The following is a 16,963-nucleotide window of genomic DNA, read 5'->3' as shown; positions in this document are numbered from 1 at the left end:
TTGAACAGAAACATACTTTTCATGATAGTTACAATGTAGATTAAATCATCTGATGCCTGAAGTAATCAATAGTATTCTACTGTTTAATTTATACAGCTTCTAATAAACTTAACACAGCTCTTCTTCTATCTAGATATGACTTTGAATCTCAAAATTCGATCATTTAAAAAGTAATAAAATTGCTTAAGCACTTGAAATCTTGAATATTATAAATATCCATGAAATGCTATTATTAGGAATATCACATAAATTTGTTCATAGTCACAGGAAATTGATGTAGGAATGACTGAATCAGTAGTCCACGCATTCAAAACGAAGGAGCTGTCTGATTGGTCAATGGGTTGATTAGTCGCCATTTTATATGCACAGCCACCTACCAATAGGAAGCAAGCAGCTTGAGAAAGTCAAATGAAGGCTTATTTATTTACCATTTTTTGTGTAGTTGAGAAGTTGATATTGTGGTAATTAAACAGTTTATCAGAGATTGACAATGGCGGTGTAATAACCGAAACCGGTCTTTCTAAGTATCAATAAATCTGTGGTTTTTGACAATTTCTTAGTCTTTTTCATTCAATATTTACCATTTATTTATTTATTCAATCATTCAGAATTATTCAACTCACAGGCTAACTTACGCCCAAAACGGTTCCAATTTTAATTTATACAACAGTCCAAATGTAGCTAGAGGTTATGTGAGTCACTTCAAAACTCTTCAATTACACACTCAATTTACAATCCATACACAAGGCTTCGTCCAATGACAGTGCTCGTCATTTTGGGGCGTGGCTTACACTTTTAGTTAGTTCTGTAATTCTCCGCTAGAATATTATTTTTCTCTGTATGTCTCACAGTGAACGAACCTGTATATTCTCAAAATAATTACGATGATTTTAAATTGGCATCGTGATTTGGTGGTCAAGCAAGCAACATAATAGGTCTGTTATGGATTTTCCAATATTTTTTAGGAGATAACTAAGTAGAGTCTTGGCGGAAAAAATATTGGGCATAGGAGCGCAAAATTGCCAAATCCGGCTCTACATCTCACTTGAACAACATGGAATAAAAAAATATATTTTGATAATTGACCGAGCGAAGTGAGGTCTAAAATTGAAGTCGACGGTTTGGCATTTCTCTTACTGTTTGAATGTTTATATGTTGCGCATTTACGGCGAAACGCGGTAATAGATTTTCATGAAATTTGACAGGTATGTTCCTTTTTAAATTGCGCGTCGACGTATATACAAGGTTTTTGGAAGTTTTGTATTTCAAGGATAATATAAAAGGAAAAAGGAGACTCCTCCATACGTCAATATTAGAGTGAAAATCAGACTATAGAATTATTCATCATAAATCAGCTGTCGAGTTGACTATAAATTGCATGCCATGACGCATGCAATTCAATATCTCAATGTGACTTGGTAAAAAATTTGCAGCTGTGTAGACTATAAATTGCATGCCTCATAGAATGCAATTTTTATGCACTATTAATAATAGGATGCAAAGTACTTAATTATAACAGCTTGTCTGGGCGCCTAGATGTCTTCTGGTTTTCTCGCGCTAAATTCCGGAAAGCGTTATTATGATAATTAAATCTTGTGTAAGCATGATCTGATCAAATAAATAGTTAGTGTATCAGTGTGGATGTGCTTATGGTTTGGGACGTCGTTATAACTGCGCGAGGTCTACTGTTCACAGAACTACTAGTATAAATAAAATCATACTGTATTCCACGGTATATAGAAGAAGATTTTAGAAGATGTGTCCGAAACATGTTGTGATTAAATATTTCAAAAAGGGTACTAAGATTTTTCTTTTTCTTTCTATTTCTATAAAAGTAGCCCTATACAGAAAATAGATAAATGTCATATCAAGTATTTGTATTTAGATGGACCTAGAGCTTCAATTCTAAATATAAATTATTTATTAAAATATGTGGTAAATTGAGTTAATGATACATTCAATTGATTATATTCATGTTATTCAAACAATTAAAACTCTATTTTGTTAATCAAACTTTTCTAATTCGTGCTAACATGTGATGGCACAGATATACAGATCTTTTTATTTAGTCTTTGGTGATATGCAAGTAGATTAAACTATTCCTACTTCAATGCTAAAAATCTGGTGTGGCGCATCACACAGCTTTCCTTGCCGTTATGAAAATTGATCACATGACGCTAGTGTTCACGCACATCTCAAGTCTACTTATAAACAAAGATCTAAGCCAGCTGGTGACAGGACAATAACGCTGGAGACAATTATACGAGGTCTGCTATCTCTTTATAGTGGATGATTTAATAGAATCAACAGTTTGCAATTGAATAATCACATTTTCTCGAATTTCAAGCTTATTTTCAATTTTAGGTGAAAGTGTTTACAAAACATTAATTATTGTAGAGATTTTCATGCTAAATCTTTTACACTTGAATGTTTAAATTGTATCTGAAGCCTGATAATTGGAGATCTAAAATCGAACTTTAAAAAGATGGGGCGGAGCTCCTGAAATTTTAACAGATATGGGACTTGTGGCAGTTGATAGAGCTTATCGATGACAATTTTAGGTATGAATTTGATCAAAATCGTTGGAGCCGTTTTCGAGAAAATCGTGAAAAACCCTGTTTTTGACAACATTTTCTTCATTTTAGCCGCCATCTTGAATTGTATTTGATCGAAATTGTTCGTGTCGGATCCTTATAGCGTAAGGACCTTAAGTTCCAAATTTCAAGTCATTTCATTAATTGGGAGATGAGATATCGTGTACACAGACGCACATACACTCTTACACACACACATATAGACCAATACCCAAAAACCACTTTTTTGGACTCAGGGGACCTTGAAACGTATAGACATTTAGAAATTGGGGTACCTTAATTTTTTCGGAAAGCAATACTTTTTTTACCTATGGTTATAGGGCAAGGAAAGTAAAAACAAAGTTTCCAAAAAATGTTAAAAATTAAACTGGCTTTCACACGTATCCAATACAGACACTATAATAATCCCAACAATAGGCCTACTCATGTTGATAATGGATTTGATACGGCAGTGTCCTCTGTATCAAGGACTACGTATCATTTTACAATCGATTTGCAACGGTTTTCCTAATCAAATGACAACGGAAACAGTATGACAAATAATGTTTCACAATAGATCTATCACCAATACTCACATATCAGTCCTCAGACTTCTCCTGCATTTTAGCACTTTTGCTAACCTCAAAAGTTGAAATATTTACCATAATTTTTTCACCATAAATATTTACAGTATGTTTCAGAAGAAGTGTCGAACATTTTCGGGTATTGTTACTGGATGATAGGAGACTACAAATGTCGTATTTGAAGTGTCCAAAACTCATCGATTATCCTTATATATTATCTGCCCTTTTGTTTTATTGACTTGAGAATTTTATCTCAAGAACAAAATGTTGTATTGATCTGAGATTATTTATGCTATACACAACTTTAAAAAAAAGATAATTCTATGTACATATTCAAAATGGCGGCCATTTTAAATTTTTGATGGCAAATTTCACGAAAACCGTTTACTTGACAGAAAATTTACAAGAGACATAAAATATACCATATTTTATCAAGTTTTCAAGGATACCTTATTTATTAAGATTGGTTAAAGAATAACAGAGAAATTAATTCTTTTCGTACTGATGTTATTGTACTTTTGTTATTGTTTCGTACTGAAATTTAATATTAATGTTTAAATGGTGAGAAGTTGTCATGAAAGAATTAATTTCCCTGTTATTCTTTAACCAATCTTAATAAATAAGGTATCCTTGAAATCTTGATAAAATTTGCTATCTTTAATGTCTCTTGTAAATTTTCTGTTAAGTAAACGGGTTTCGTGAAATTTGCCATCAAAAATTTGAAATAGCCGCCATTTAGAATATGTACATGGAATTATTTTATTAATTTTTTAAAGTTTTGTCTTTATAGCATATTAAATAATTTCAGATCAATACAACATTTTGTTCTTGAGATGAAAATTCCCAAGTCAATAAAACAAAAGGGCAGCTATAAGGATAACCGCTGAGTTTTGGACACTTCAAATACGAGATTTGTAGTCTCTTATCATCCAGGAACAATACCCTTAACTGTTCGACACTACTTCTGAAACACTGTATAAATAGGCTATCAAGTATGTCACACAAAATGATTATTAAATTATTGATGAAGTTTACCAGAAATATTAAACCTACATTTTAAAGTTAATATCAGATTCAAAAGAATAAACCAGAAACTGCCCTCGGTATCCTCACAAAATATACCTCACCCAATACCTACACCATCATCCTATAAAAGTGAATTTCCTTTTTTGAAATTGACTCATAATTTCAATTTCCATTCCAACAGCCTAGGCTAGCCACCCTGCGGGCTAAACGTCCTTTTGACGCGGTAAATTGAAAAATGTTGAAATTGGTGGGGGTGGGAAACGGGGTAAGGGGTGCTGAACAAGGGGGAGGAGAGGCGCGACATTATTAATTCCACCCTTCAATCTCAGGAGAGATTCAAGACACGAGTAGAGTGAGATTCACTTGAAACTGTCAGCATTCCTTATGAATAACATCAATGATTCCCATTCTAACAATACTGACAGACGTGAATCTCAGTGAAGAAAGTTTCCCTCGCCCTTTTTAACCCAACTAATAAAAGTCGCAGGGAAAGTTCATCTTGACCCTTTTGGGAAAACCTTCATACCTACTTGAAAGTGTATTAAATAGAGGGTGATGTCTCAGATATCTGTCAAGTAGTGTCAAGGGACAAACAATTAACATCAACACTGGACGAATATAGTTGAATAGAGAAATGAAGTAAATAAAATTGATAACTTCCTCACATTTCACTCTCACACTGATTCTATTTTTCACGTCCACAATTTTATGATATCTGAAGGCTGAAGCTCAGCCGGCGTTCAGCCTCAGATCAGGATACTTCACTGGATATAATCAGTGAGTATAGAATACAACATTCTATACTACAATATTGTAATGTTATATTCCATACTCACTGGATATAATATACTGGAAGTAGAACTTCATTCAGCGCTACTTATTTCTATTAGTAGTTGTTATAATTTGTAAATATCGGGGACCGAGCTTCGCTCTGGAGTACAAAAGCATAAAAAATTTATTACGAAAGAAGAAATTATAATAACATTCATAGTTCATACAGAAATGTTCTATCTAATCACAGTAAATTGAGATTAATTCTCAGAGGATGCAAAAATTTCCCTCAAAAGCCGGTTAAATTTTAATCCTGATTAATATCACGTGAACCAAATCAGAGAAGGCCATTTCAGAGAGATGGATCTACTGGAATTAATCAGGATTGAAAATAAACTGGCCTTTTTTGCAACCGGCATTGAATACTGATAGCAGTATACCATACTGATAGCAGAGTACTGATAGCAGGATACTCAAGCATACCTGATTTAATGATTACAAAAGTTCAACAGCTGATCATAATTTTGACACAGTCCCACACACATGAACTCGCTCACTCACTTCCATCATCAACAGACGACGAAATAATTATTATCAGCTGTTTTCCCAAGGATGAATAATAATTATCCTTTTAATGTCCTTCAGCGAGTTTCCCCAGGTGTGAGACCTAGTGCAATCGAGTCTTTATATTATAAACCTACTATGTTCTGAATTTCGTGAGAATCGTTAGAGCCGTTTTCGAGATCCGGTGAAATACAAACATATAAACATCTGAACATATAGGCCTAAACATATAAACGGAAATTGCTCGTTTAATAGTATAAGATTTCAATCTGTTATTTTATTAATTTCAAAAAAAGAGTAGGTTACTATAATTCTATTTTTTATTGACCATTATTTCTAGTAAGTTCATTTTCTCATTTAATGTTTCTGTACGATGTCAAATATCAATCATCCATTTCAGTAATCATTGTCAACAATGACTAAAGTTTCGTGAAGGATGATAGTTCGAATACGGATATTAATTCGTATATTATGGAAAGTTTAGTTCGTATACAAAATATGGGGATTGTCGACGAGACCGTTCGTATTAAGCTGCGTACACATATACGCTCTTCCAACCCGCACCGAGCACGCTCCTCCCTCGTACTGCCCTCGTACCGCCCTCGTTCCTCCATCGAACGACAGTCGCACCGCCCACGCACCCATCATGAACGTTACGGAAGATGTTAGATCTTCTCGCGTTCCCCGGTCGAACCACTGTTGCTCGCCGGTCGATCATCAATCGCTCTGCTGGAGTGACGTTCGGTTGTGGAGCAGAGCGACAGTCTGTACGCACCTTAAGGAGTTAAAACCTGTGCGTAGACCTAAGTTGCGTAATATATTTGTTTAATATTATAAAAATGTATAAAAACTAACTATTTGACTAGTAAATTAGATATCAACCCAACTAATTATACAAAACAAATTTAGTACCTTTTTTGAGACTGAGCTGGTTCTCGCCACCCGCCTGGAAGTCATAGAGCGCCACGAACAGCTGCGGGTCGTCATCCTCCTGTGCGGCGAGCAGGTTCTCCTTCGAGGTCCACCGGTTGGGGGCGAGCGAGCCGACACCCCCGCCCCCGCACTCCAGAGGGTTGCCGCCTCCACCGCTCCCAGTCGAAGGCGGCGGATCGCTGTCGGGCAGGTCGGGTATGTGCGGTAGTGGTCGACTTTGCAGCAGGGCTTCTGGAAATTGAAGAAAAAATTGGTTTATTAGTAAAACAAGATACCGAATTGTACATTAAATTGAAGAGAATTTAATGCTCTATGAGCTTATGGATTTTTTCCATCGATTTTCCAAAAGTAATACGACCGACAAACAGCAAAAAAGTGGAGACAATAGTTTTTTTCAAAAATGTCACATCTTCAAGAGCGGATATCTCGGAAACTATAAAATATAAAGAAGATTTGTGAGATGAGTATTGTAGAGAATTATGTAATCTTAAATTGTAATACGATCTAGAATATCAAAAAATTGGAGAGAAACGTGTATTTTTCAAAAGTGTCACACCTTCAAGAGCGGATATCTCGGAAAATATAGAAGACATAGGAAACGTTATGAGATGAATATTGTAGGAAATTATGTGATCTTAAAATGTGTGTAGAATAGTGATGTTCACTATTTTTTTTATCGAGTTGTATGCGAGAAACCAAGAAATGGCACCATTCAACCACCCATAAGCAAGTGAAAACAGCAAACAAGTGAAGCCAAACATGTATTTTTGTGTCAAACCTTCAAGAGCGGATATCTCGGAAAATATAAAACTTTATGAGATGAATATTGTAGGAAATTATGTGATTTTGAATTTTTCTGTTTGTCATGTTCGTAAGATGTATAGTTTTTGAGTTATATGCGACCAAGAAATGGTATCATTCAACAACCTCCAGACTCATGGATTTTTTCCATCGATTTTTCAAAAGTAAATCGAGCGAGAATAGCGAAAAATTGGAGGCAATCGTTGTTTTTTATCAAAAATGTCACATTTTCAAGAGCTTATATCTCGGAATATATAAAATATATAGAAAAAATTGTGGGATGAAAATTGTAGGAAATTATGTGATCTTAAATTGTGTATAGAATAGTGATGTTCGTAATATGTATAGGTTCTGAGTTATATGCAAGAAATCAAGAAATAGTACCTTTGAACCACCCTTAGCACTGGTGGACAGGGGTGGGGACTTTTGATATGTTTACTTTACTTCCTTACTACAGAACTGCGGGGTAAAAATTGTCTTCCAAACTTTTCCTTCATCACCCTTTTTAGAGCATTCATTGCATGGACTAATAGTGTTAGTTAAACTTCATTCTTTTATTCTTTATTCATTTATACAATACGTACATTATCAAAATGATAAGGAGAGGAAAAATAAGATAACCTCGTGACATTCATCTCCAAAATTTAGATAACACATAGTCCGAAATAGGTTAAGTCTTGTAGTTCTTCAATTCACAAAATTTTCAGTCCTCAAGTATTTCCAAAAAGTGGATTTTCAAATTTGGATGCTTCAAAACTAAACATAAAAGAAATATTTCACATTACTATAGGACTACTGTCGTTCAGTTAGTGGTGAAATTAAATTCGTATGGCTTTTGTTGGTAGGAGTCCCTTGCAGAAAGGTTCCACCTCGCCTGAATATATAATGTGAGCCGTCAATGGGCCTTGACACTGTCATACTTCAGCCGGGACCGGCAATTTAACGTACCCATCCGATAACACCGGTACTATTGTAATAATAGTGATACTATTGACGGTTGCGTTTAGTTAGAAAGGTCAAATGTGAAGGTAAACTCCCAAGTGGATACTTGATGGGAACCTTAAATAGGCTGTATATATCTTGGATTCATGAGATCAAACTATCAGCTATCCTCTCTAGAAGGCAGTGGCAAGGCAGAGAATCGGCAACACTGGTCTCTTATCTTTCTCCACTACCATTATAACGTGAACCTCACAATAGAATGAACAAACTATTGAAAAAATGAATATTATTAGAGAGATATTATCTTTCTCCACTCACAACTGCCATTATAACGTGAACCTCACTATTAATAGAATGAACAATCTATTGGAAAAATAAATTAATAGACAGATAATTATCATCTTTCTTCACTGCCATTAAACGTGAGCCTCAGTATAGAATGAACAGTCCATTGAAACTAATTAACAGTCCAATAAATTAATAAACAATATTATAGGTTGTTTATTAATAAAACAATATAAAAATCTTGAAGCACCCTTTATTTAAAGAAAAAACTTTAAAATAGTTCAACAACTAGTTTCGGTGATCACACCATTGTCAAATTATAAAATAATATAATTTTATAGGTTATTACTATTTTAATTTTTTTTTTAAATAAAGGGTGCTTCAAGATTTTTATATTGTTTTATCAATTTAAAAAGTAGCCCTTATGAATGAAGTGTTTTTAGGTTGTTTATTGTATGCTTACTCCATCCACCTACATATAAATATTCTTCATAGATTCCCTCTTTCACTTCTTCCTCAACCTTTCTCCTTTCACTTCCTCCTCTTCTTCATCTTTCACGTCTTCTCATCTAATGAGAAGATTAACAATTGCGTACCGTTAGCAACAGACGACAAATTCCTCCTTATAAGCCAGCAGCTTGCGAGGAGGAAAGAATGAGGAAATTAACAGAGGAAAAATTATCCGACCACAGAGGGTTTAGAACCAGGAACCTAGCGGTAGCTAACCAGGTGTACTTGAAGAATAGACCGCACCAATCCTAGCCAAAATGTTATGCTCAAATGCTTGAGATGCTTCAACTAGTGAAGCGACAAGTGGTTGAAGATTTCTCAAAAATGCAGTTTTCCTTTTACTGGTAATTTTTTAACATTTGTTTTCCAGCAGTAGGATTAAAACCCATCTATAGTAAATCAGGCATCAATAAAATACGCAGAGGAATCAAAAGTATTTGAAAAATTATCAACAGTAAATTTCTAGAACTTGAATTTATCCATCAATTGTTAGAGAAACATTTTTGTGCTGAGCATGATGTTCTCTCTCGATCATTGTATTATTTTTGTGTCTATATAGATGAATAAGTATAGCTACTCTATGATAAGTAAACCTACTCCATTAAAAACTTGACAAACTGAAAACTTGACCTTCTACAATCTTGAGGATTTATAGACTAGGCCTATAACCATCCTCGGTAAATTAAGAATTTATATGCAAAATTTCAAATTAATCAGTCCAGTAGTAAAGACGTGATGATGCGTCATTGGTGAATTTCCTATCCCGTACGTGTATAAGACAATTCTTTCTATTATTGATAATATTTTCGTGCAATTTATATAAGAACACTTTCGATGAAGTTTAACAGAGTACACTCTTGTTCAATGGTACACAAACCACCGTACCACAGAATACGGAAAGCTTGGAGTTTTCCAATTATTTGTAATTAATTAATTCAATTTAGAAGTATTTTTTCATTTAAAAATGATTTTTGTTTGTATGGATTGTAAATTGAGTGTGTAATTGAAGAATTTTGAAGTGACTCTTACAACCTCTAGCTACATTTGGACTGTTGTATAAATTAGAATTGGAACCGTTTTGGGCGCAAGTTAGCCTGTGCTACTTTTTTGTAAGTTGTATAAAAATTCTCAATGATTCAATAAATAAATAAATAAATAATAAGAAGGAGAAGAAGAAGAAGAAGAAGAGAAGAAGAAGAAGAAGAAGAAGAAGAAGAAGAAGAAGAAGAAGAAGAAGAAGAAGACAGAAGATAAAGAAGAAGAAGAAAAAGTAAAAGAAGAAGAAGAAGAAGAAGAAGAAGAAGAAGAAGAAGAAAAAGAAGAAGAAGAAAAGAAGAAGAAGAAGAAGAAGAAGAAGAAGAGAAGAAGAAGAAGAAGAGAAGAAGAAGAAGAAGGAAGTGAGAAGGAGAAGAAGGAAAGAAGAGGGATGGGCTTTGCCTAGGGTAGTAGGACCACACGCACTGCACTGCAGTGAAGTGATCTTTGTAGGAGCATTCTTTTCGAATAATTTTTCGGCTACAGTGAGATTTACTTTCAAACTGTCAGAATTCTACATAAATAGCATTGATGCCTCCATTCAACCGATTCTGACATTTCAGAGTGAATCTCAAAAAGGAAGACGCCCTGAGTGACAGAGTCATGGCTCGATTCGAATCATTCCTAGCCCTACAGATTGATAGATAGCAAGCAAGCATCCTTCTCTTGGGATACTTCCTTTATATTGCTTGACTTTTGTTCTGAATTTTCTGGTGATACAATAGTTCACGCTTCACTTCACTGATCAATTATTGTATTAGTATTCCAGGAATAGGAGGGAGGAATGCAAGAAAGTAGCAGAAGAGAATAAGGAGAAGAAGATAGGCGACAAATAATGAGGAGGAGAAAGAGAAAGATTGATTTTATTATGACGTGCTAGGCCTTAAGAGAAGGATTGGATAAGGAGAACAAGAACGAGGGAAAAAAGAAGAAGGAAGAGAAGACGGAGGAACAGAGGAGATGACGAAGGAGAAGGGCAGGAGAAAATGGATAGGAGTTAAAAGGAAAGAAATCGGAAAAAACAGAGAAATGATCAAATACGTACAACGCAGAAAGAGGAGAAAGAAAAAAGAATGAGTATGTGAGAAATAGAGAATAAAAGAAAGTAGAAAGAGGAATGACTGAAAGGAAAAGAAGGAGAAGGAGGAGGAGGAGGAGGAGGAGAGGAGGAGGAGGAGGAGGAGGAGGAGGAGGAGGAGGAGGAACAGGAGGAGGAAATGGAAGAGGTGGAAAAGGAGGGGAAGAGTTTGTTGAAGAGGACAACTAGACTAAACTCCACATTATAATGGCAGTGGATGAAGATAGAAGAATAGCGATGCCGATTCTCTACATTGACTAATTATATTTCTATACCGTCAAAAACATAATTGGTATCGTTGTGGACCTAGAAAAGGATAGTACCACCGGCTTTGTCGGAAGATAGACAAGGAAAGCAAAACCAAAGTTGATCAAATACTGTCATTATAACGTGGACCTCACTATAGTAGTTTGTGAACAGTAGACCTCGCGCAGTTATAAACGACAGCCTCCTCTTATACTGTCCATCAGAGTAAATCCTGTCTGTATGTCGTGTCGGCGAGATATCATTGTGAAAACGGCTAATGGCTGTTGGGGTTGGTGGATCAAAAATCCTAACATCAAAAGCTAATTTCCTTCAAGACATACTGGCAACAGGACAGCCCGAGTTCAAAGCAGAGAAAGGTCGAGACACAATACTATGTTAGTTTACTTATTGCATGCAATCAATAATTCATTTAATAGTGCATAAACATTGCATTCAATGAGGCATACAATTAATAGTCCACACAGCAGCTGATTTTTTAACAAGTTACATCGAGATATTAATTGCATGCGCTATTGTATGCAATTAGTAGTCCACTCGACAGCTGATTTATGATGAATAATATTTTATAGCCTGATTTTTTACGGTAATATTGGCGTTAGAAGGAGACTCCTTTTCCTTTTGTACTATCCATAAAAAGCAAAATTAGAAAAACCCTATATATATATACGTCAACGTGAAATTCAAAAAGGAACAAACATGTCAAATTTCATGAAAATCTATTGCTGCGTTTCGCCGTAGATGCGGAACATAAATATAAACAAAAATATAAACATAAAGAGAAATGCCAAACCGTCGACTTGAATATTAGACCTCACTTCGCTCGGTCAATTATAGATAGGAGAAGTAAATGTGGGAGCAATATGTAAGTAAATATGTGGAAAAATAGATAGACAGAGAAATTAGAATAAGTTGAAAAACAAAATGGCTCCTGCAGAACATATTCCATATTTTCACAAAGAATTTCAATGGGAGAAGAGATTTAAAATAATTTATACTATAAAAAAAATAATAATATAAAATTATAAATAGTTCTACTACACAATATTGAGATTCAATCAACATTTGATAAATAAGAAGCATTAATGTTATACGAAATCTTGTCAGTATGAAGCGAAACTATAAAATGGTTCGGACCGGTTGCACAAAAATCGGTTAAATTTTAATCGTGATTAATTCCACGAGAACCAATCAGAGAAGCCGTCTTATCAAAAAGGCCTTCTCTGATTAACCAATCAGAAAAGCCATCTTATCAAAAAGGCCTTCTCTGATTGGTTCTCGTGAAATTAATCACGATTAAAATTTAACCGGCTTTTGTGCAACCGGCCCTTAGTGTGGTAAGTTCGAGTGAATTATGCAGAGAATCAGTGTGTTGAAAAAAGTAAAAAATATCAGAAGGAAATAGCCAATGATCATGAAATAGTCAATAGTCGAACAAACAAACTGGCATAAACTCAACCATACTAAGACATTTGCCCACATTTCCCACAAGATGGTTTCTGTAACTGTGTTACAAATAAATAATTAGTGTCGAGTTAACAGAGTTTGTTATTTCGTGTGAGAAGTTCCAAATGTACAAACTACAAACTACTAAACCAGAAGGACGGAATCTCGCATCTTGTGGTGAGACATATGTTGTTAGACTCCGGAATGAGAGGGAATCTGAATAGTCTCTCTTTTTCCCACACACACAAGGTAGAGAGTTAGTGGGGAGGATATTTTTTAATATTCTTTCCGAAGAATGGACATTGAGATGTCCAAAGCTCCGCCAATTTATGTAGATGCATAACAATATAATTATTATCTATAGTTATTATATTACAAAATTGCTTTTCATATCATATACAGTTCAATAATTATTTTCTTAGTCTATATCACGTAAATTCATCTATAATTTTGCTGTATTGTAAGTTATTGTATATAAGTGTATAAGACAGTATATATTGTAATCTACATGAATAAAGTACTCAATCAATCAATCAATCAAACACACTCGCTTGTTATGAGATCAGAAAAGTGGATTGTATAGCGGTTAAAATTGATGAAAGTATTTGATGTTTTCAATAAGGAAATGAATTTGAATATGTTGTTGATCTGTAATGGAGATGTATTGATAGTATGAGTTTCAAATTATGTAAAAAATACAGTATTTTTTATTGTCTTTTTTCTTTAGGGCTATTTTGAAAGGGTACTCAGATTTATATTTGTATTTATATTATTTTTGATTTCTCGTCTAGACAAGGGGATACATTAGAATAAATTTAAATTTAGTTATAGATGGAATTAAATAGAGAATGCATTTATTCAAATGCTAATTAATATATAACTATTATTTAACGAAAATCCTAAATAAATGCTGTAAATCACCCCGAAGACCTCTGCTACTGCAGACATTGACAACAGAGTTAACAGCTAGATGGAAATTCGATGAGAACTACTATCCAAAAATTATTAGTTGCCAGCCCGGGAATCGAACCCGGTACCTCCCAATTGCCAGTCAGGAATGCTTACCCTTACACCAAACTGACAATCTCTGTATAGCAGCGATCTCTTTATTTAGGATTTTCGTTAAATAATAGTTGTATATTAATTAGCATTTGAATAAATGCATTCTCTATTTAATTCCATCTATAACTAACTGGTTGGCCGCTATGGCTTCGTATAAAATGAGCGCTGCTATCCAGAGATTGTCAGTTTGGTGTAAGGGTAAGCATTCCTGACTGGCAATTGGGAGGTACGGGTTCGATTCCCGGGCTGGAAACTAATTTTTGGATAGTAGTTCTCATCGAATTTCCATCTAGCTGTTAACTTTGTTGTCAATGTCTGCAGTAGCAGAAGTCTTCGGGGTGATTTGCAGCATTTATTTAGGATTTTCGTTACATAATAGTTAAATAAATTTAAACCTTAATTAGATAATTCAATGATTAATTCAAACATGATGATGTTTCGAAAATTACAATATAATACAATTTTCAAAGTATAATACAATAACATACATAATATAATTTATAACATTTTTGTTTGCTCGTCTAGACAAAGGGATATATCAGAATAAATTTAAACATTAATTAGATATTTAATAATTAATTCAAACATGATGATGTTTCGAAAATTACAATATAATACAATTTTCGAAATATGATACAATAACATCTATATATAATAAAAGCGAAATGGCACTCACTCACTCACTCACTCACTCACTCACTCGCATAACTAAAAATCTACCGGACCAAAAATGTTCTTATTTGGTAGGTATGTTCAGTTGGCCCTTTAGAGGCGCACTAAGAAATCTTTTGGTAATATTTCAACTCTAAGGGTTGTTTTTAAGGGTTTAAAGTTCGTCTTTTAGCATGTATATTCTTCTTCTCCCAATCTCTTAATTAGAATTGAAATTTCCATATCATATGTTACTATAGAACTATAATCTAGATAGAGTACCTCTTCGAACAGTTGTTAACTGGCAACTAAATTAATAATTTTGTCAGGTTGGCATTAAGTTGAGTTGATTTTGTTAGGTTGGCACCAAGTTGAAGATTTAAATGCATTTATCGCGGAAAAATTGATGGGCACTGCTACTTCAATCCTGGGAATATTATATTACTAGCCGTCAGGCTCGCTTCGCTCGCCATATCTGTTTAGCCAGACGTTGAGTCTGGACCCCCGACTGGATTGTCCTAATATAATATGATAGAAATGAAAAATGCAGGCGAGCGAAGCGAGCCTGCTGATCTCATTCTTGGACGATCCAGTCGGGGGTCCAGGGGGCGGAGCCCCTGGCTAGACGGATATGGCGAGCGAAGCGAGCCTGACGGCTAGTATCAGAATAAATTTAAACATTAATTAGATAATTTAATAATTAATTCAAACATGATGATGTTTCGGAAATTACAATATAATACAATTTTCGAAATATGATACAATAACATAAACTATAAAATTTATAACATTTTTGATTGCTCGTCTAGACAAGGTATATTAGAATAAATTTGAACATTAATCAGATAATTTGAGGAGGCTGGATGTCCGAGGTTGGAGAAGATGAACTGGCGACAGAGAGGAATGGAGAGGCATCATAGAGGAGGTCAAGGCCCTAAACGGGCTGTAGCACCACGGAGTAAGTAATTAATCAGATAATTTAATAATTAATTCAAACATGATCATGTTCCGGAAATTACAATATAATACAATTTTCAAAGAAAATTCACAATCTATCAACCTATGACGAGTATTGTCAAGGTTATTGTTTCTACATAAACGACAAAGCAAAGATATTTCAATTGAGAATAGAAATAGATAATGAATTGATTCAATTAATTTGTATTTGCATCCTTGATCATTTTTCAATCATCAATTTTCATTTGGTTTTGATAAATTTTCAATTTTTTTTTTGTTTCAAACAGATTCTAATCAATACAGCTCAAGATCCTTCCCACCAATCACAAATCGAACCAATTGATAAAAAAATATAAATTAACGAGTAACCTTGAATTTGAATCATTCATCGTCAATACTGAATCCACACTAAATAATCACATGGCACACATTTTTTATTTTTATTTTATTTTTTTTTTTTTATTTCTTTGGATGTTGGACGACACATCCAGAGGAGTTGATTCATAAATTAATACATTACATATTTTTTCATACATTTTCAATAATAAGCTTATAACAATATTCAAGGTTTACAAAATTAAACCTCACTATATAATATATGTGTCGAGGTGGATGTTGTCAACAACATTGTTGAATGGCTCTATAGAATTGGAATAAATTAACCTACAATTGTACCACAAACCTGTACTGTAAATGGATATACAATCACAACATTATGGTTGCTTCAAGCCAGACAAATATGGCAAAGTTTAGTGACTTTGTGAAGCATGCAATCAAAGAAACTTGTGGAGAGATTCACTTCAAACTGTCAGTATTAGTTAAATGGGGAATATTGATGTTAACTCATAAAGAATGCTGACAGAGAGAAAAGCATGCAATCACAGAAACTTCTGGTGAGTTTCATTTAAAACTGTCAGCGTTAGTTAAATGGGGAGTATTGATGTTATCTAATGAGGAATACTGACAGTTTGAAATCAGTCTCATTATAGCTGGTTTTCCTCGACCAAATTCGCCACATACCAAGTATAGTATATATACCATATATGTAGCAAAGTACTGTACTATGCAACACTTTATACCTATATAGTCAGGCGAGTCACATCCAGATGTCTGAGACATCTAATGACAAGTCCATTAAGTGACTTGCAGCTTAGAACTTGGTGCTTAGAACTTGATCTGAGATTGTATGTTGCAGTCCTTCCAGTGTGTACTGTCTAGAGTTGTATGAGAAGAGGTTTCTACATAGTTTCAAGTTTTGGTCGTCAGAGGGACAGAGAGGCATGCACCTAGAGTGTTGTCCACGATTCTCTGCCGATTCTCTGCCTTGCCACTGCCTTCTATAAAGGATAGATGATATAATAACTGTTCATTTGACGTGATCTCACTCTAGAAACAAGACCTCTTAAAATGATCTAACCCAACTAAAAAGCATGTTGAGATTCCCGAATTCGAGAATTCTTACCCGAGGTAAGATAGGTAAG

The 16,963-nt window shown here is 34.4% G+C and overlaps 1 protein-coding gene across 6 annotated transcripts in view; it reads right to left on the bottom strand.

Annotated features, from left to right (window-relative positions):
* LOC111062204 (tyrosine-protein kinase Abl) overlaps window positions 1-16,963 on the bottom strand; it is a 227,440-nt gene that overhangs the window by 48,879 nt on the left and 161,598 nt on the right. For all 6 annotated transcript variants that reach the window (XM_039431667.1, XM_039431669.1, XM_039431668.1 and 3 more), the window contains one exon: window positions 6,431-6,682. In XM_039431667.1, coding sequence (XP_039287601.1) covers window positions 6,431-6,682 — 252 coding nt within the window. The remainder of the gene's footprint in view (window positions 1-6,430; window positions 6,683-16,963) is intronic.

Source organism: Nilaparvata lugens, chromosome 6 (assembly GCF_014356525.2).
Source record: "Nilaparvata lugens isolate BPH chromosome 6, ASM1435652v1, whole genome shotgun sequence".
NCBI classification, from domain to species: Eukaryota; Metazoa; Arthropoda; class Insecta; order Hemiptera; family Delphacidae; genus Nilaparvata; species Nilaparvata lugens.
The sequence above is the reverse complement of the archived record's forward strand: the minus strand, read 5'-3'. Positions and strand labels throughout refer to the sequence as shown.